At 38.4% G+C, this 21,677-nt stretch overlaps 2 protein-coding genes across 2 annotated transcripts; both read left to right on the top strand.

The window, feature by feature from the left end:
• The first annotated feature begins 14,805 nt into the window (after positions 1 to 14,805).
• On the top strand, positions 14,806 to 18,404 carry LOC144195352 (serine/threonine-protein kinase RIO2-like). The gene is made up of 10 exons (XM_077714925.1): positions 14,806 to 15,012; positions 15,696 to 15,834; positions 15,924 to 16,040; positions 16,117 to 16,292; positions 16,388 to 16,476; positions 16,563 to 16,754; positions 16,851 to 16,943; positions 17,053 to 17,448; positions 17,615 to 17,714; positions 17,813 to 18,404. The coding sequence occupies exons 1-10, from the start codon at positions 14,947 to 14,949 to the stop codon at positions 17,972 to 17,974; spliced, it is 1,530 nt and encodes a 509-aa protein (XP_077571051.1). The 5' UTR covers positions 14,806 to 14,946; the 3' UTR covers positions 17,975 to 18,404.
• Positions 18,405 to 19,070: 666 nt separating this feature from the next.
• On the top strand, positions 19,071 to 21,476 carry LOC144195649 (protein limb expression 1-like). Its single transcript, XM_077715431.1, has 6 exons — positions 19,071 to 19,167; positions 19,299 to 19,504; positions 19,946 to 20,086; positions 20,187 to 20,282; positions 20,412 to 20,489; positions 20,560 to 21,476. The coding sequence occupies exons 1-6, from the start codon at positions 19,092 to 19,094 to the stop codon at positions 21,013 to 21,015; spliced, it is 1,053 nt and encodes a 350-aa protein (XP_077571557.1). The 5' UTR covers positions 19,071 to 19,091; the 3' UTR covers positions 21,016 to 21,476.
• Positions 21,477 to 21,677: the final 201 nt, after the last annotated feature.

A 21,677-nucleotide genomic window follows, 5' to 3' on the forward strand; every position in this document is an offset into this window, starting at 1 on the left:
TATTTAACGGATACAGTGTAAGGGGAAGAAAATTCATATGGGAAAAGTCAAGTTAAATAAAAAAATGGACCTAAATATATATAGTATACGTATACTGTGTGTTTGTGTGTATACATATACTTTAAGATATATATATATATATAAGAATGTTTATGTTTGACTAACTGCTACTGTTGGTGACAATGATGAAGAAACTAAGGTAATACTTTTGCGCATGGGTGAATTTATTTATTGTGTTCCTTGGCTAAAGCCCATCAAAGTGACAGTAAATGAATTTTATGATTTAAGAAGCCACTGTATAAACAGTAGTACATATAGAGAAGTATAGATCCTACCAGGCCCTTAACCAGCAGCACAGTGACGACTAATGAGGTTCCTTTATAAGTGGTACGGAAAATGACTGAATCAATTTTGTAGCCTTGTTAACGGGCCGTTTGAGGTATATTAATTTTCAAAATGATGCATTTAGTTTTTACTTAAGGGACTTTAGGATTCACATGTTTCTATTTCCATTGTTTTTAATGAAAAAAATGGTTTCAATGGCAATACATTTTAAAGGCCAACCTCAGAGTTTCCGTATAACAAAATAATCCTATAATCAGGCAACTTGGCACCTGGGACCACATGGTGTTACCTTCATCTAATTGGTCAGCTGAGAAAATCTCACATATAAACTCACAAAATGTGTATGCACATGCACACGCTGACTCTAAATGAGCCAATCAGGGAAAAACCCCTTTATTCCCTGCTTCATCCCTCACTTTCAGGTCCATCAGTCCCAATTACGTGAGCCAGGGTACCCGGTCAAACGCACACATGGTCCACTTAGCCTCTTAGCTCATTGTGGCTTGCAGCATAACAAAACCAGAGCTTCTTTCGAGTGTTGAGTCTGAGTGTGCATGTGTGTGTGTATGTGTTTGGAGTTTCCCATCCGCTACAGCCGTTGTGCTGCTTATTATATAAAGCCTCTCTAAAGCTATCTTAATCCTTTCCCATAGCCATCCCTCCATGCACATACATATGCACATTTTTGCACGGTTTGTAGGCTCAGCAACACTTTTTTTTGTGTTTGTTCTGTCAACAAGAGCAAAAAAAGGGAGTGAAAGACAGTGGGAGCAAATGGGGATATGTTGTATACACATACTCAAGGATGTGCATTCCATGGACTAGTAAGTGTAAAATCTACATCACAACAAACACATCAATGTTGCATACACCTTTTACCGACATATAAATCCATGACCTTATTGCATTGACAGGAAATCATTGGAATAAGGCTTACCCAATGATTTTCTGTCAAGGAAAAAGAAATGTTTTTGTAAGAAAACAGAATCAAAAATACATGCACGATTTAAATGGGAAATGGTCCCCTTTCTAATTAATTGTAACTGCATTTGTTGGCTTCATAGTCATGTGTTTTGAATATTGATTAATAAATGATGGCAGTGGCGAGGGGGGCTAACAAGTGATGTGAATTTTATAATTACATCGAGACGGGTTTGCTCTCCAAAATCATCATCATGATTGCATCATCATGCATATGCAAGGACACACATTCACTTTTGTGTGACTCATTTACACACATACATTTGGACACACTACACCAGGCCATTTAAGGGAAGGTTGGAGGTGTGAAGAGTCGCTTCAGCCGCACGTTTAAAAAAAAAAATCAATGCATCTCAATGAAGGGTCCTCAAAATGGAGGCAGCTCGTTGTGATGTGATGTGCACATTTCATATACACTCAAACACACAAATGCATGCATGAGGCTTGCACACGAGCATCCACACGTCAATTTGTCCGTGACCAAGAAAACCTCGCCTATGTATTTTCTTTCTTTCTGGACATAAAAAAAAAAAGTGATCACAAGATGTGATTCGTGTTGTCCATGTCTGCAGGACACAAACACAAGCGTACACACACACAGATGCTAATAGATTTGCTCATGGGATTCTGGGCCCCGTTGAGACTCTGGAGGCAATCACTACTCCAAGTACAAGCTGGTCTTTTCTGGCTCTCAGGCATGAACATATGAAACACCAGCCTATTACACCCCCCATTGACAAAAAAAAAAAACTATGACTCCGGGCAGTAATGTGAGAATAGTAATAGATGCAGTTTGTCTACAAAGGAAAATATTACATTCTTTTGTTGTCATGCATGTATTTATGACATCAAATCTGTCCTTTTCGCATACCCACATCAAATCATCCGTATCTTTATGCCATTTGCAAGATGTTAGACTGGTTTGTTGTCACTTAACTTGAGATTCATTCTATGATATACATTTGTAACGCAGCCTTTTTCTAGCTTACATGAATCATGAGATGTGTGTCTCATTTAAAGCTATGACATCAGCCTATTAGATGCCTCATTATAGATTTTGAGGAAATCTTATATGCTGCTCAACAACTTTTACACAATCTTCATACAAAATACTATATCATTTATGAATTAGTATTTAAATAAAAGATTGTGAGTCTATGTTTTTCGGGCTTCATTTTCTCGCACATTTAATATTATAGACTGCAAATTTATTCATGAAAGTCAATATAGTCTTGACTTGCCCTACTTACATTATAAGTCAGTTAAGTAAGGGTAAAAAATAACTTTGCTGTTGAATCAATAATTTGAACAGATAGCAGTGCTAGAAAAAAGTGCATATAGTCATAAAATTGGAGCCGCAAAGAGAAATGAAAAGGAAAAATGAGAAAGGATTCCCAACTGCAGAAAATGGACACCTTTTTTAGTTCTTCCTGCCTGGGAGCCTTTTCAGTGATTCAGGCCTGTCAACGCTGATTTAAAGGTAGGAATTCTAAAAAATACTACTATATAAAATAAGCTCAATTTTTCAAGACAACGCAAAAGTGTTATATTTTCTCAATGCAAAGACAATGCTGCATTCGTTCTTTAATTTAGCAAAGGTTTCTATCTATTTTGGATAAAAAATGTTTCCTATCAATCACCCATCAGTAACATCTAGATTGAGTGAGGTTTGCACTGTCCCACTTTTGTTTTTGACTCTTCCCGTCACAGTTGCAACCACTGGGCGCTCATTCTCAAAATGGAAACTAATTAAAAACCACTTAAGGAGCATCGTGGGACAGGAAAGACTGAGTGAGTGGGCTTGCCAAGCTGTCCATCAAGAATGAGACAGCAGTAAAAATGGACTTATCCAGCATCGTGGACGAGTTTGTAGTGCACAAGACTCATGATGTGCCCTTCAAATTGTAGAGAAGAGGCCCATCATATTTACACACTGAAATTATGCATGTATTCAAATATATGGGCCACTTTAACGATTTTACTAAGCTTCAGGTGTACAGAAGGCCAGTAGTTTAGTATGCTCAGAAGAGTTGAAATAGTTAAAGTGGGTCTCAAAATTCTGTGGACACAGCCCGTGATGCTAAACTGCTTTGAATTATTATTTCTTTTTATTATTATGGTCCACACAACCCATTATTTTGGTTGATCTCTTGGTTCATGTCCAATTGATGAACTGCAAAATGACAAAAGACCCTGTAAACCCTGCTGTTGAGAGAATGTGTAAATTGTGACAAGATGTTAGGAAGAATTTTATTGTTTGGGTTTAGGGGCCCCGGTCGTATTCCTCGCACTGTGCCCTGATCTGATTTGTTCTACCACTGCACATGCAACTCAATGACCCTTGTGACGATAAGATTTACTGCATGGAAGATGAATGAATGAGTTATAGCTGAGATTGAATGCTTCTCTCGACCTCATGTTATGCATATGGTCCGGGTATGACAAGTATTATTACATTTACTGCTTAAGTAAGATTGTCCTATTGATCCCCAGTAACAACTAGCTAAACACTAAAATATTTTTAAATAAATGTACTTTCCTATGAAAATTGTTGACTTTGACCTGTAAACTGAGGTAACCAAACCTTTGTTTGTTATTACCTATATTGATGTGGTAGAAAAAAACCTGAGAAGTGATCACATTTTCCCTTCTGGATTCTGCATTTCTGGAATTACCCACATCCAAATCTGTGCAAAACTGAACTTTTCTACACGTATCAGTCCCTTTTAAGTTAGTAGATACAATGTAGCCTCTCATTTTACCATCGCGATGATGACCTTGCTTCTCTGCATGACTGCCTGGTGTAACTGAGGTCAGATCAGAGGAGTGTTCTGGTGTTGTTCTGCTGTCTGAGCCTGGACAATGCAAAGGACCGGGGCTCAGACTTATGCACACAAACGACACGGACGGACTGGCGCGTCAGGGCTGAGTGGAAAACCACTGGAGACGCGTGACGACAAAGAGATGTTACCCCTCTTCGTCCTCCTTTCTATCCCAACCCCCAATCACTCATTCCAGGGTATGGCGGTCAGACTGAATTACAAATGAAAGACTTCTCTGCTTTCCTTCAATCTATTCAGCGTGCACACGTGCAGGCATGCACACGGGGGAGAAAAAAAAAGCTTGCTATAACAAGATTCTTGGAGCAGCTTCATTAATTGGGCAGACTGTCAACAGTCACACCGTTAGTAAAAGCCAGGGCGCTGACTTGCCCTCAATGAAAGGCGTGGCATTACAAAGGATTCGCACGCACCTGCGTTTGTGTACGTGTGTAAGATGTGCAAGGACACTTATAACATGCAGTGACAGAAATTGCAACCAAAACACCCCAAGCTGTCTTCATTTTGAGTTGTTTCTTTTGTTTTGTTTTTGTTTTTTCGCACTTTGTGACATCCATTCGTATGCGTGAATACAGAATAGCGGCACACCCGCAAATGCACACCAACTGTGAGCTTCCTGTTTAATGGAACACGCTGAGTGGAAGATGGATTCGGAATAATTAGAGAGATAATTGGGAAGAGTCAGGAGAAAGGGCAGATCAATGGCAGATCATTTGTTTGTGAGTGGGGAGGGGCTGAAGTGGGAGGGAAAATATGTATCGACTGCTTGTGTGCTCAATATCATTAATATTTTGTGTTGAATGTCAGATGGATGCAAGAACAAAAGCAATGTTTCTAGTTATTTTTTTTTTTTAAACAAAAGGCCAAAAGTGGAAATGTGCATGATTGTACGTTAAATTTGTGGATCATCACTTTATCTCCATTAGATACAAACAAATGCTTGATGTCCTGCATTCTGCAAATTATTAAATGAAACTTGCAACTCTTTGTTTCATATTCTCATCGGCTTGGAGCTCACACGTTGCCACGCCAGCCAAACAATGAGCTCCACTAGCAAACCAATGCTATCTAGAAGTCCTTTTATGCTCATATTAGCCACGTCATGCATTTACATCGCAGGCCTGTCACCATCTGCCCTTCTTTCTCTCTAATAGATAATTGATCATTATTATCTCCATAGGCTGCCAACAAAGCCTGAGACCTGGATAATGTCAAAGAGATGAAAACAGTAGACATAAAACAAATCTATTTAAAAATAGGTCTGAACTAATGTGTATTATAATGTTCTATTACTAAAAAATAAGGCAAAACAGAGAATTTTTGCTTTGCAATGAGTGTCAAATTATGATGTTTTCAATTAAAAAAAAGATTAGTGTTCTTGTTAAGTTCATCACTAGTATATAAAAGCAGATTTAGAAGAAGAAAAAAATGCATTAAAGTGCTGTTAAAGCAAATCACCATATGAAAGGAGCCCTTCCCAACAACTACATGCATTTGTAATGCTGCTCAAACATAGGCAAGGGAATTCTTTCATGGATGTGAGCGTGTTTAAGCAGGTGCTCACAGGACAAATAGTAATCAATAGGAATTCAACTGGCCAAGATTCCACCTGACACAGCACCGCTCATCAAAAGAGGTGCCATCCCCCAAGGAGGATGAAGGATAATCGCCATTTTGGAGGTTCATTCATTAAGCTGTATAGAATAGCAGCATGAGGTAGGATGCTTACTTCAAGTGGCATCCTCCTCAATTACAGCAGCTAAAGCAAATGTTAAGCGGTGACATTGTGACGTCTGATTTAACTTTTCACAGCATGCCGTGTCCCCCGTCTGAATGCTCCCCTGCTGTGTGAGCCTGGCTGTGATTTCATTAACCATATCAAACTGGCACATTGAAAACCACACTAAATCTGGCTTATCATTGACAGCTGAGACTAAAAGAATGAAGCATTGCATGTTTCAGGGTGCCGAGATAGACAACATGAGTAGGGAGCAGGGAAATTTATTTTTAATACTTTTTCTCGTATAATAATAATAGCCACAGAGAATAATAAATAAGAAAAACATTATACAGTAACACGATCGAACACAGAGCCATAATAGAACCATCAGCCAGACATATTCAGTTAATTAGATATTAAGCAAACATTTGACGATCACCATCGATACCCAGGGACTGTCAATTACATCAATTGCTTTTTTTTCTTCATTTTTATGAACTGTGCTTGAATAAGTCCGTCAAAATGACAGAGCACAACACACTATTACATTTAGTTAGCTTCCATCCGTACAGGAAATGACCTGCAGCAGCAGGTCATATGCAAGTCAAGGATATTTGTACACTGGTATGAAGGGGAGTGTAGAACAGAGTGTGGTTGAAGTGACAGCAATATTCTCCTGCTGATCATGCATTATTCATGATTATGAATAAAAATATTTTAAACCAAAGCAAAGTCACTTTCCTAAGCTGTTCTAAGTCCTTTGGATCATACCTATTTGCATTCTCTTATTTTTTTCTGTATATAATTCCAAGATTGGCCACCTCGTGGTGTAGAGGTTCACTCGCCTGACTTCATTGCGGGGAGCCGTGGGCTCGATTCCCGCTGGTAACGGTGTGATTGGGAGTGTGGATGGTCGTTATACTATCTCTGTGTGCCCTGCCTTTCGCCTGACGACAGCTGGGTTAGGCTCCAGCAACCCCCGCAACCCTTTCGAGGATGGGCGTTTTGGAAGATGAATGATGAATGAATGCATGGTCAAGAATGTTACCTTATTATCCATTTTATTCGTGCCGAGTCAAACTGAAAATGATCCTTATATTCTAGCCTCGGGTTGCTCCTGAGAACTATTATATTTTTAAAATAGTGAAAAAATGCATTTCATTTTGTAGTATATTGAAATATACCTTCAAAAATTGTAATGCTCATACACTGGGTTGGAGGATAATTATCTTATTTCCATGAATAGTACGAGTCAAATTCTATTGGGAAAGCACGCAACAGTCAAGAAGTTTGGAGTTCAAATAGTTTTTGGAATTTTCAAAAACCTACCAAAATTGGGATGGGTCTGTATGAGTGTGTGAACGGTTGTTATGTGCTCTGTAATTGCCTGGCAACCAGATCACGCTTCAGTATACCTGCAATCCAAATGCAAGTTGGAAAATAATTGTTTTTTTTTCAGAGACATTCTTCATCTGTTAGAATGGTCACTATTTTTAGTGATCAAAAGGCTAGGAAAAAAAACACTGTTCCTCGCCATTTATCCCAGAAAAAAAGAATACGATCAAGTACGCTGAAAATAGGCTCACCGGGTGTAGAGTCTCTCTACAATCAACAAAGAGTCAGTCCCCCCACCCCCTATCAAACCTTAAAAAAAATAGTAATAGTCTCACAGCAAGTGTTGGCTAGAATACATTAGCGCACAGAATTTGCACTGTGCACACAGCTACTAATAAATACAATAATCAAGCATAGTCGAGCTGATACGGGCAGCCACCAGACACTAGTAATCATGGCTTGTAAGTAATACTTGTCTCCCTAAATCACTTGCAAGGCTGAAAGAGAAAATTGGCACTTCAGATCAAATGTAACCTTGTGTCTGGCTTGTAAAAGAAACCGTAACAGATATTACCATAAGAGATTGTTATATCGTTTTAAACCCCGGTGAGTAAGTGAGCCTGACTTTAGATGTCTGGCTGATTAAGATGATACTCTGTTATGCTGCTTATTTCTGTCAAGGGGATCTGGTGAGGACTCATCTTCAAGACTCTTATTGGTTGGCCTCTGGCTGACCCGGACCAGATGGAAGACTTGAGATGTCACACTGGGTAAATGCACAGCGACGAGATGAAGAACGTGTTTTTGGTAAGAACTTTTATATCACGCTAAGAAAAGCAAGTCAAGTATCTTCACGTTTATGGTGGTGATTATTTGTGCATTGTGTGCATTCAAGTGGATAAGCCTGCCTCCAACAAAACGGTCATTTCGACCGTATTTTATTCATCCCCATGAAGCCCAGCGCCTGGTCAATTTCAAATGTAAGCAGGAAGCTCTCAAGTGTGTCTGCAAAGCCGGAAGCAATCAGTAAATCGCAACTCAGAATACATCAGCAGCGATCTGACAACACAGACACAGATGTCAAACAGAGAGAGGGGATGGAGTTAATGGCATCAATATGTCACTACAAGCAACATCATTATCAGTGCCAATACAAGCCAGGGCATATGAACGTGTGTAGGTGAATGATTGGCATTACGATCGGAAAGATAAACCTCCATTTCCGAGCACATTTATTCTTTCCAGTTAACCATTAACCGGGTGATTTATGAGCTAATTCCCTATCAAAGCAAGTCCATTACAGGATTTGTGACAAAAAAATAAGGATAATATACAACATGTCGGATCAGCAGTCAGTGGATATATTACAGGTGTTGTGTACCCGGAAAAACCTCACGCAAAACCCAAGAACTGTGAGCCCACTGGTTGGGTTTTCAATAACTAGAAATTGGTGCATTTTTTAATGTGGTGGGATTTTATTGGTGGGATTTAAACATCATTTTCTCAGTTAAAATTGATTTAAGAAATTGATCATTTGGATAGATACATATTCCTAGGTCATTTATACAACTTTAACTTGAAATGCCCACAGTGAGAGCTGTTAAGTGCTTTTTATTCTTGGTCAAGAGAGCTTAGTCATATTATAGCATCTTTATTTTTTTTCCGTGAATCCCGGTGCCGAATGCTGATGCAGCATCATGAATCATCATCGTGAGAGTGAATCTCTGACAAATGGTAAGATGATCGAAACACGCTTATTGTTTTTCCATCTGCAAAGTCCAATCATGAACGATCACTGCACATCTGTGATCGTTCATCTGAAAACATACTCACTTAACCACACATCCATGTAAACATCCATAAAGGAGAGTTTCCTGGCTACTGTCGAGGTTCTGTTCAACAAGGCAAGGCCCTTACAAATTCACCATTGTATTTTTCTTTTACCACATAACACTTCCATTTTCCCTTTTTATCTTATCTGGTGTCGATTCTGTTTCCAGTCCAGAAAAAAATCAATTTTTGTATTTTATCTTTTCCGCCACCTCCAAGCCCCAAAAGAAAAACATCAGTATTCTGAGTTGCCTTTTTGTAATGTCTCTTCATCATGTCTCCTCCTTGTTCATGTTCAAGGCTCCTTCCCTTCAAGCTTTCACTATCAATTCTCATTTCCCAATGTTTGTGTCACGCTGATCTGTAGCCAATGCATGATTGTGCCTGACCACAAATTGTGTGCGACACAAAATCCAACAGGGAAAAGTCAGGTGTGATCAGCCCAGATGGAATGACATCTGCTCAGTAATGGGCTTTTCCAATTTTTCGTTTCTTCCTTACAGAAACCCCTGAAATCTTGTACCTACTGTTTTCACACACTCACAACAACACACACACTCAGAGGCAAACTTGGCCATGACATGAAGGAACATCCTTCTCCGATTGTCCTCTATAGATGCTGGGTGATGAATGGGCTGGGGAGAAATGGGCCACAGATAAAACGATAATATGGAGCAATGATGATGGGTCCAAATGGGGGCAGAAGGGATTCAGCTCCAGAGAGATCAAAACACACAATTCCTTTGCGGAACTAGATGTGATAAATCCAGTGAAGTGGCGTTATTAGCTTTCATTTGTGGGTGTGCCTGTGATTAATTTTTAGCCTGCGAGTATAGGCAATGAACATACATTATGAAAGGGATAGCGATTGTGACACTTCATTTGGTGCACTTGCACTATTTATCAAGAGTCAATAAAAGACCTGAGCCTTTCCAACAGTTATAATAGCCTGTTTTAAAATGAATTTCTATATTTCACTTTGTGCTGTATGTGTGTATGATAGACTCAAAAATCTCTTCATGTCACTACTATTTGTGGAAATACTAAAACATTTTTCCTTTGTATTAATACCCTTGCTGTTAGATAAGATATTTACTTCCTAGAGAGATCATTTATTGATTCATTTTGAACATAAGGTGCGGAAATCCCGACTATTTCAGTTTATTTTTTCAGCACTTTGCTCAAGGGAAAGCAAAATCTCAACCAAGCAAACAATTTATGAATAAATAAATCTATTTTATAACCTTGTGTTGCTTTTGGAATGTGTTTGCGTGTGTTCCTCGCGCTCCTTCCTGTCCCGTACATGCTTTGTTTGCAGAACGCAGTAGTCTTAACTCACTCACGATACATTGAAAGACGCCGAGGAGATTTGAACTGGAAAGGCAGGCAGCCATTCACTGTAGTTTGTTTCTTTTTCAAAACAACAGGCAGACCAAGGAAACACTGTCTGATGAATTGGAAAAGAAAAAAATACACACGATAATTACATAAACAGCCCACCAGACAAAGACAGCAAAGCCATTAGTAGCAGTTGAAATTAGTTTTCTGGCACTATGCATGGAATTTTCAGAAAGCAATAGACTGCAAACAGCGATAAAAAAATAAAAAATAAATAAATAAATAAACAGACCACCAGGAATTATTACTCACATTGCAATATACCATTTATTTGCTCACTGAACAAATGCAATCTAACATAGCCTACAGGTGTGATGAACTAAATAATGTGAACGGCCCTTCAACAGCTTGACTTCTTTCATTTTCCCATCATGTTATTTTACATTGATTTTATCACCCACAGTGAAAGGCTAATTTACGGAGAAGTGTTTTCTTTAAAAAAAAAAACTCATCTCCTAGATACAATAGGTATCAATGAACATTTTCAACTCCTATCATCATTTCTAAGCCATGCCTGTCATTTCCACTGGCCAACCATGAAACTAATGTCCGTTTTTTATCTTCTGAATCAATTCTTTGGCTGAAGTGACTAAAATGCATGTGTGTTTGCAGGTCGGCAAGTGTGTCCATCACGCCCAGAGGAGTTATGTATGCAGTCTTTGTACAGTGAATATGAGGTAATCAATCCCATCATGCCTGAGATTAGGGGCTCATCGATTTGATCTCGGTTTTGAAAAACACTCCTGACTTGAATAAATCCACCTGGAGTCAGGCACATATAAATATTGTATGTCTAACCCTCTACCTCTCATGCCCACCCAGGAGCATGCACTGTAGACTTCAACTATTTACTGAAACCCACACTCTAGCACAGAGTGGCTCCTGTACAGTAAACTTTCAAGTTGAAATGATTTTCCAAGGAGCTGGCTGAACATTTGTATGCTTGGTACACTAGCCACACTGTGCAATGAAGGGAGACACACCATACAATATATATTTGTATATATATATGTATATATATATATATATATATATATATATATATATATATATATATATATATATATATATATATATATATATATATATATATATATATATATATATATATATATATATATATATATATATATATATATATATATATATATATATATATATATATATATATATATATATATATATATATATATATATATATATATATATATATATATATATATATATATTTTTTTTTTTTTTTTTTTTTTTACAGTCGTATTCTTCCATATACTGGCTCATCGTGTACTGATTACTTAATCCCTTTTAGCTAAAGGAAAATAGAACAAATACACACATAAAAATGATATTAACAGTCCTGTTGGGGCAGTCAGGAGGATATTCACTTCTGTAGCAGGGAAACCAACCAATGAAAAAGCAGGACTGATGGAAGGTGATTTACGCTCCTGACATTTTTAACTGAATTACCCAGTATCCCTTGCGGTGTGATTACTGTGATACAGTCTTGCTGCATGGGTATATCATTTTTTCTCCTTCCCTGACCCCATGCAGCTAAAGAAAGGATTTAAACTCAATAAGTGGGATATAGAAAATACCATACAGGAAATTTTTAATCTATTCAGTCTTTTTATTATATTGTGCTACCTTCTTAGCCCAGTAGTAGTGACAATCAGTATTTTGGGTCACCCAACATACAAGTAAAGACAGATGTACTGATTTATATATTAAAAAAATAAGACATGTGCCAGCATGTAAGATTCGTCCCTTTGTGCTGGAACAAATATCCGGGAGACAAAAGTAGTTCTGAGGCCAGAAAATGAAATATGACAAGGAGTCATCTTGCTCTGAAAACTGATATCAGCGTGTAAATACGTGTAAAGCTTCTTTCTACTTGGACCTGCCTCATGTCAAGTAGTACAAAAGGCTTAAAGCACCCATCGTTTTGTTTCAGTCAACCACTCTGCTTTTAAAAACAGATAGAGGGAGACGCCCCAATTTCACGCTCTCGGGAGTTCATGTCATTAAAGCAGACGTTCACAAATGGGCAGGAAATCCAAGCCACACTAAAGTGTAGACTCCAATGACCATACATACACTGACATGTGCTTTCACACAGCCAGGCTGTTGCTGCTATCTGATGTCCTCGACAACAGTAACCTCTGACATAATGCAGCTTTCTCTTAGCCGTGGTTCTCTTCCATGTTGATGATGATCACAGTGTGCGTGCGCACACAGTCGCAGCTGCAGCACTGTGACTGATGCGGCAACAATCACTCAGTGATCCCATTACAAGAGTCTGACAATGCTGCACTATGTGAGTGTGTGTGTTCCCCACGTTCTCAATCTCTCTGGCATGCTATTATCCACTAGAGGCAATGCTCCATCACTCAAACTTAAACACACAAGCACACGTTTGGGGAGGTGTTATTCGAGGATATTGGCTTGCCAGCATTTTATCTGTGATTTTTTTCACTATCTGACAACATGGAACACAATAACAGGAATACAGTGATGTTTTCAACTATTGAAGGCCTTTAAAAATGGCTCAAATCAGAGGTAAAATATTAACTCTATGAGGATAATAAACTATATGTTATTGGAATCAGAGTTATTAAATGTTGCTTGACTCATATTTGAATGAAAAAGCAAATCCTTGCATTTTAAAAATATGGAGTAGCCTATTTGAAACTTTTTTTTAAAGAATTTAAATTATTTCCAATGTATGTGACGTACATATCCCGGTAGTACTGGCATATTTTTTTTCATCACGGAGAAAGCAGACTGCATTAAATAATTCTGGACTCTTGAGTCACATTAAAATGAAAATATGTGTGGCATCTAACCATCATCCAAAGCCCGTAGTGCTATACTTGTACGCCAATTTAAAATTCGACAGCTTTCATACATGATGAAGATCGTATGTATACCCATAAATTCCCTTCAAGTGTTGAATGAAATAACATGGGGGAGGATTGATCATTCATCTACATCAAACATTGTGACCACTTGACTTCAGTTAGATTCTAAAAGCTCTTTCATCACTTTGACCTATCTAGCTCACACTTTCATATACATCTAATGAGTGGCTCATTAATTTATCATCAAAGACCGCTGGAGGTGTGCAGTGGATATTCACCCCCCCCTGTGGACCTCAAATGGATAGGGGTCAATCCTGTTTTAAACAATAAATGTGGGGTATGAAGGGCACCTGGGTGCTCAAATACATTTCAAAGGATAAAATGATATCAGGAGGACCTATATGGACCAAATAAAAGCAGGGGGAAAGGTAGCAGTGGGAGTTAAAGGCAAAATATTGTCTGTTTACTTACCCAATCTGGTAGTCATTGAATAATATTAAAATGTTTTTTACTAGGTAAAATTAACAAAATATTTTGGCCTTAAACCTTGATCCATTTGGATAAAACCATTTTATCACTCAACTGATATTAGATCCTATCATTACAGCTTTCTTCATAAAAGCCCAAATCATACAAATGTGCAGTTTTTTCTCTCTTCATGAATTTTAACTGACTTTTATGAGCTATGGTAATTTAATCTGTATCAGACATCTGCGCCACATTAAATGGCAATCATGCACTCGTGCCATTTCAGCACCAAAAGAGTGATTGTGAAAATGATGTGGAAAAATGGAGTGGAACATATCAAACCTTTGTGAGGGGGAAATAAAAAATATGGTAAGCCCAATGTGGAATGAAATAATAAGTTATTCAGGAGTGAACAAGTTTTTAACAGATTTAAGAATTGTATATATCCCAAATTCTGACCACATTTTGAAAAATGGTTACATGATTTAGCCTCTTTTTTGATGTGGTTGTTTTTAATGCAACAAAATGCCACCATCTATATCGAGCCAACACAAATGTTTTTCAACATTTAATTTAGGAGTGAGACAATGTATATATATACTCCTTCAGAGACAAAGACATCACAACTGTATACACTGACCCCATATTGTATCATAGCGCCATCTAGCATTATAATGCAATACTACGAGGGACTTTGGACAAATTGCTCAAGCTACTTACTGATTTACTACTGTAAGTTTGTGATGGCTTGCACGACTAATAATTAATTTTTCTGTGCACGTTTCAAGGATCCACCAATATGCAAACCGTTTTCTTTCTCCTTTGTAAATGGATAAATGTAAATCTTACTTAAATATTTGAAAATAAATTGATGGGAAATAATTAACAGTCAATTTTTATATACTCAGCATGTCTTTTTCTCCACCAACTTGCTCAAATATTGCTATTTGGAATGAACAGAAAGGGTCACCAAAAAGCTAGAACGTCTTATTTTGACCACATGATGGTGCTCATTTATTCTTTTGTAGAGTTTCAAGCTGCGCGTCAACCTGACATAATTTCCGCTCCTGAACTTCCGTAATGGCCATGTGTTTACAAAAAGCATAGGGCTTTTATTTTGACTTATTTTTTTCAATTATCAATTCTTTGAGCCGTGCTCACCTTTTAAAATATGGGGAAGCTGAACGTGGTGATTTTGCGATACCTATCTCGAGAAGATTTCCGGGTGCTCACAGCGGTAAAATACATTTCTCATATTTATCACAATTATATTAGTCTTGGCTGATTTTGTTAGAGTTTGTTAATGTTAAATCGGCATGTTTCCTAAAGTTGGAATCAGTCGTTATGTTTTTGATTTTATTCAGTTTGTTTAACTGCATTCGTGGGAACAATCGTTCCGATTTCTTGACAAATTGATTGGACGTCTTTTAACGTCAATGGCAAATCATAACGGTCCTCGCGATGTTAAAGCTGTTAGAGTAAGAATGTTATTCATGTGTTGCCAATAAAATAACACTACATTTTTTAAAGCAACTTCAGAGATCACGGTCAATGGCATCCAATGAATTGATTTATATCTAAGCATTTTTTCATTAGATTGTGTATGTCGTTATAGCTATATTGTATGTTATGACAGTTTCCTCACAAGATAAAAATCTAATTACAATTTTCTCATTTAATTATTTAGTAATTGTAATCTGGTGGCATGAGTGGTTCAAATCCAGGTCGGTGTGTAGTTTGCATGTTCTCCCCAGGCCTCTGTGAGTTTTCTCCGAGTACTCCACTTTTCTCCCACGTTATAAATACATGCATGGTAGGCTGATTGGACACTCCAAATGCCCTATTTGTCACAATGTTTGAATCAATGAAGCATAAAGTTTACTTTCCTGAATTTCATGATATTAATCTATGTTTTCATAGGTTGAGATGGGAATGAAGAACCATGAGATTGTTCCAGTGAGTCTCCTCTCTGCCATTGCCAGCCTCAAACATGGCGGCTGCAACAAGATCCTTCGAGAATTGGTCAAATATAAACTTGTTGTCTACGAACGCTGCAAGAGTAATTTTGAAACTTCTTTCTGTCTCGTTATCTCCGTGTTTGTTAATAGAAATGCATGTTTTGTCCTAATGCTTCGTGCTTTATTTTAGCTGTGCAGGGCTATAGGTTGAACTTTGGAGGATATGACTACTTAGCCCTAAAGACATTGTCTTCCAGAGATGTTATCACTTCAGTTGGAAACCAAATGGGTGTGGGGAAAGAGTCGGGTAAATATGAGACAAATTCTACCAACTAAATTCTCCTTTGCCAGTATTTTTATCTTTTTTTTCCCTGTTTCTTTAGATATTTATATTGTGGCAAATTCAGAGGGGGAACAGTACGCTCTCAAACTGCACAGATTGGGTCGCACCTCTTTCCGTAACCTGAAGAATAAGAGAGATTACCACAAACACAGGAAAAACATGTCCTGGCTCTACCTTTCTCGACTCTCTGCAATGAAAGAGTTTGCCTACATGAAGGTATAATCCATATTTTTCATCTTAAGGTGAAAACGGCTACCCGTTACTGTGCAATAGAAGAGATGACTAATGCACTGAATTGTTTTTTCCCGCAGGCACTTTATGACCGCGGCTTTCCTGTTCCTAAACCGGTGGATTACAACAGACACGCAGTAGTCATGGAGCTCATCAATGGACATCCACTGTATGGAAATATGTCATACCATTTTCTTTCATCAGGTGTTTTCTCATGCCACATTTTTTCATAAATTATATTCATCCTACTATCAGGTGTCAGGTGCACGAACTGCAAGATCCACCCGGCCTGTACAGCGAGTTTATGGATCTCATCGTTAAACTGGCCAACTACGGCCTGATTCATGGAGACTTTAACGAATTCAACCTGATGCTTGACGATCAAGATCACATAACAATGATCGATTTCCCTCAGATGGTATCCACTTCCCATCCTAATGCTGAATGGTAGGTTCCGCTGCCAACAATTGTCGCAATGTGAAACATATCAAATGAGTCCAAAAATGCAAATCCATCATTTTTTATTTATTTTTTGCTTCATAGGTATTTTGATCGAGATGTAAAATGCATAAGAGATTTCTTTGCAAAACGATTTGGTTATGAGAGTGAGCTTTTTCCAACCTTCAAAGATATCAGGTAATTCCTGTCTGGTTGTAAATATAGCAACAACAAAAAATATTTAAATCTGTGTCTTGGCTTGTACCTATGAAAATCTGTAGAAGAAAACATTTGTTCTTTCTTACAGACGTTCACATTCTCTGGATATTGAGGTCTCAGCAAGTGGCTTCACCAAAGAGCTGGAGGAAGATGCCGCCGTGTTATATCCAGCTGGACCTGAGGGAGAGGAAGATGATGATGAAGAGGACAGCGACGTAGAGGAGACCGTCGAGGATGTCGAAACGGAACAGCAAAGTCTGGATGTGGCGGAATACGATAATGCAATTCTGGAATTGGAAGGCTTGAAGGTCAGCGAGACAAATGGTGCCAAAGTGGAGGAGAGTGAAAAATGTGAAGGGGATGAAATCAATTCTGATCCAACAACCCTGGACAAGACAGTTAATGACTTGGAAGAAGAGTTGGCAGATGATTGCCCTGAACTCCCAGACCTTTCCGCATTGAACAAAGAGTTCCAACCTTTCAGGTATTGACAATAGCATAGTGTAGTTTTTGTGACAGTGCTTACAAGCTTTTTTTGCCTTTTCAGATCCCTGTATTTTAAGAACCTACATTTGAGTGTTTACAATACTCAATTCCAAGCAATGTCAACTGCAAATTGACTCAAAACTCAATCATTTTATGTTTTTCAGGGACTCTGATAGCCTTTTACAGATGGCAGAGCACAGGAGGAGGAGGATGGACAGCGAGGCTACAGTAGGCAGTGCAGGAAGCTGCTCGACCATCCCACCAGTAAGAAAAAAAGATGACTTCTAGTCAATGCCAAATAGCTGTGGCTGTGGTCTGTCAGGTTGTGTTGCAACTAAGTAAAACAATGTTTTGTGATGCAGGAGTTGGTCCGTCAGAAGGTGCGGAGACAGCTCACCAAACAACAGAAATCGGCACAGAGGAGACGTCTGCAGAAAGGAGAAGCCAACTTGGTGACCAAATCCAGACGGGAAAATCAAAGCAACATTAAGTCCAGTTTGGAGACCGACGCCTTCTGGGGATGAATGCTTATCTGATACTACTTTTGTTTTCAGTGAGGAAACTCAATTACACCTGCAAAACTGTATTTGGCCGTTAACATCCCATTTTGTCCACTTAAAATGGAAATTCCTCATTGTGGTCAACTGTCACCATGCAATGCAATGGTACATTCATAAGGCTGTCTCTTTGACTATGCTGCCATTTCAGCAATGCTCAATGTGTATTATTTGCCTTTTGTAACAACTAAATTGAGGTCAAATGTGTTAAGGTCAAATGGGAAACCTAAATCTTACATTAGACCTAATGTTCATTCATATTTTAACTTCAACTCGACTGGCAGATGAAGTTTTGGGTATTAGTGCAAATGATGAAAATGTATACATGCACACAGAGTGATAAACAAAATACATTGGTTAATAAGTAAGAAAAATAAATACGCATCATTTCAATGAAGGGAATGGCCTCTGAATTCAATCAATACTTAGTTGTAAAGTTTATCTAGTTGTGGAAAGTGTCATGTCTCAGAATTTGGACCGATTTGTTGGCTGTATTGAGAAAGCAAGTGAATTCCAACTTGAACAAAGGCTATTCATTTCCAAGAGGATGAATGGAGCTCAGACCCTGAGCTCACTGGGCTGAAAAAGTTGTGGGTCAGGTTTTTGGGCACCCCCTTCCCACGCGTTATTCTAAATAAATTTGCAGTTTTATTTATACTAGAGCCTGTTGAAACTTTGAACACCTTTACGTCGATCTCATATCAAAACGTTCTTGAGCAGGCAAGTGTACAACTACTATATGGAGATTTAAAAGTGACTGGTCAGGGATTAGCCAGCTGCACAGTTTGATGGGAGGGGCTCGGCATTCCTGGGCTGCACCTCTGCGTATAAGAGAGTGGGGGGCCCTCGAAGCTAATTGGCAGCCAGAGTGACAAAGGTGGTCTGCTTCAAACAAAAAAACATACTGAGACTGGGTGGACCCGGGGGAAGGAGAGGAGGGGGAGAAACTGAAATGAGTTTTTGTAAGGGGGGATTTTGAGTTATTTCCCTGTAATGTTCATTTCGGAATAGAGATGGCAGTGAAACCTTGGGGCAGGTGAAGGAGACAAGTGGACTGTGAATTTGTAGGAATTTGTCAACAAGAATGAATAAAGTGGAAAATGAGGACACACTCATGTCCTACTTGTCCCAGAGCGACATTGACCTCAGCCCTAAAAAATGTGAGTACACTTTCTATTCACACTTTCACTCCCCCATGAAGGTACATGTACTATTATTTAAATTGTATATTGAATTTATTGATTTCAATATCCACCTTGGTTGTGTTCATGTGTCCATCATGTGTTTACAGTTAATGTTGTGGCCATGCTCCATAACTTTTGGGAGCGGAAACAGTCAGGTCAAATGGATGGCTCCTCTGTCGGATCAAATGGTTGTGTGGGGAATAAAGGGGTCCAAATGGAAACCCTGCTTCTGTACGAGTCTGACGCTTCCACTGGTCCGCCGTTTGTCTGTTATGTCACGCTGCCAGGAGGAAGTTGCTTTGGAAACTATAAGGTGTGTCGTTTCCATTTGTTTATTTACCCAAGACATTTTTTCTAATGACATAGTGATCTTAAAATAGGATGGCTGTACATAAATATTGTCAAGACAAACAGGTAAATAAGCAACAACCCTCTCAGATTTAATGTTATTTGCCCGTTGACATGCACAGTCAATTATTTTGATGAAACAAAACATTTAATGCCTTACATTCAGGAGGATTCATTTCAAGCCCTTTTAAGGGGGGCTTACAATTCATATTTTTTAACATGATCTCGTGGTCTTTCTCAGAAGTGTCTTGTGACTCCAGTGAACTCCAATCTGTAAAAAACTGACTGCTTCTCTTTAATGATTTGAACTTTCCTCCCCTGATAATCTGCTGTGATGCATAGGGTAAAGAGAATGTTGAAATCAAGAGAAATAACATAGAATTTTTCACCACCTTCTCGTTCTTAGCTGTGCAACACTCAAGCAGAGGCACGTCGAGATGCTGCCCGAGTGGCTCTGATGAACTCACTTGTCAACGAGCTCCCTTGTCGACGTATCTGTCCTCAGTTCATCTCTCACAGTCTACAGCAAGCTACCTTAGAGAGTGATGTGAGTTTCAACATGTCCAATCTGACCAATGCAGTGGGCCAAAAGGAAGACAAGTAGTCAATTCAAATCATAATATTTTATTGACTTTATCTATGGCCAGGTTTCTCTTGAAGATGCACATGATTCGAGCACACATATAGGAACATACAGTCTGCTTCTGCACTCTTACATGGGAAGGACCATGTTGGAGTTCCAGGTAAAAAAAAAAAAACAACTAAAAAGATGGTATTTATTCTATCTAGAATCTCTTGAGAGTCTTTGTACATTTCTGTGAGGCTCTATCATACCTGCATATAATTAATTCAGTTGTCTCACATCACTACAGGAGATGATGACAGTTTTTCAATTGTTGCACTGGAATGGAACACTAAAAATACTGAGAGAAAGGCAATGTTCTCGCCAGGTAAAGTATGCACGGTGTGTACCAAGAGAAACGAAATCTCAGCTGTAAAAGCCCTTTTCTCCTCATCCAGAGCGTGATTACCTATTACACCAAGCGTGGTCTTGACGAGTACTTGCGCAGCAGCATGGCTCTGGACTGGCTCGGACGGGAGCAGAGATCAGCGGGTCAAATCAGGGAGGAGCTGCAAGTGGCGCAAAGACAGATGCTGTTGGCCCGCCATCGAGGAATGGAACTGCGCTTTTACAAGGAGAAGACAAGCATCCTTACTTTGGCTCTCAGTCAAGCATATATTCACCACACGCTTGATTTTCAAAGTCAGGCAACTGATAGCAAAGAACAACTACCCTTGCAGGATAAGGATGTTTCAGTAAGATCTTCATGTAGTCCATCACCAATCCTCCATGAGCACACAAATTTGGCAGTTTGTGGAAATTGTGGAAGCCAGTTTACTTCAGATTGTCTCTCTACTTGTTCATTTTGCACACAATTGTACTCACAAAAGGAGAATGTATTTCTGGATGCATGAAATGTAAATATTTTAGTGCTCCATGCATAGACAATATAGTGGGTCTAGACACAGTTTTGTCATAATGGATTAATTCAATTGCATAATATTTATTTAACACAAGAGTAGTTCTTTTCAAGCCTATTTTATTTACGGCAAGAAGAACATTATTTTAGTATGGCAACTATTGTGTACATGTCTAACTTAATAGTCCCAAAAGCAAAATTTAAATGTGTTTTGTGGGAGAACTGGTATTTACTTTATGCTTGAATGTTGTTTTTAATATGAATAACATAATAACCTCATATTTTCACAGTTCAGGGTAAACGATTGGAGGTTTGATATGGAGATGATGAGGAATTACTTTTAGGATGGCTTCATATTTATACATTGAAAAGGGAAAATAAATATAGACTTTCAGTCACTTTTTAATAGAATTGTTGTTGACGTTTGTGTTTGATTTTTCATTTGACATTTTTGATAAGTAGAAACTTTTATTGTGATGCGTACTTGATTGTTTTTATTTTTGTTACAGTACTTAAATCCTGAAAGTAAACGTCATATATTAATAGATAGGCAGGATCAGGGATGGATCCAGTTATTTAATAGTCACATTTGAGATTATTAAGGCCTCCTGATAGTCAATAAAATTCTCTATATGAAGTATTTGAATGATTATTAAA

This window comes from Stigmatopora nigra, chromosome 4, assembly GCF_051989575.1.
Source record: "Stigmatopora nigra isolate UIUO_SnigA chromosome 4, RoL_Snig_1.1, whole genome shotgun sequence".
Classification (NCBI taxonomy): Eukaryota; Metazoa; Chordata; class Actinopteri; order Syngnathiformes; family Syngnathidae; genus Stigmatopora; species Stigmatopora nigra.

Bases quoted from the DNA above. Each gene is read 5' to 3' on its own strand.
- LOC144195352 (XM_077714925.1), top strand. From the start codon at position 14,947: ATGGGGAAGCTGAACGTGGTGATTTTGCGATACCTATCTCGAGAAGAT. The intron at 16,041-16,116 runs GTAAATATGAGA...CTGTTTCTTTAG, and splicing joins GGGTGTGGGGAAAGAGTCGG to ATATTTATATTGTGGCAAAT. The intron at 16,293-16,387 runs GTATAATCCATA...TTTTTCCCGCAG, and splicing joins AAGAGTTTGCCTACATGAAG to GCACTTTATGACCGCGGCTT.
- LOC144195649 (XM_077715431.1), top strand. From the start codon at position 19,092: ATGAATAAAGTGGAAAATGAGGACACACTCATGTCCTACTTGTCCCAG. The intron at 19,168-19,298 runs GTGAGTACACTT...ATGTGTTTACAG, and splicing joins TGACCTCAGCCCTAAAAAAT to TTAATGTTGTGGCCATGCTC. The intron at 20,087-20,186 runs GTGAGTTTCAAC...ATCTATGGCCAG, and splicing joins AAGCTACCTTAGAGAGTGAT to GTTTCTCTTGAAGATGCACA.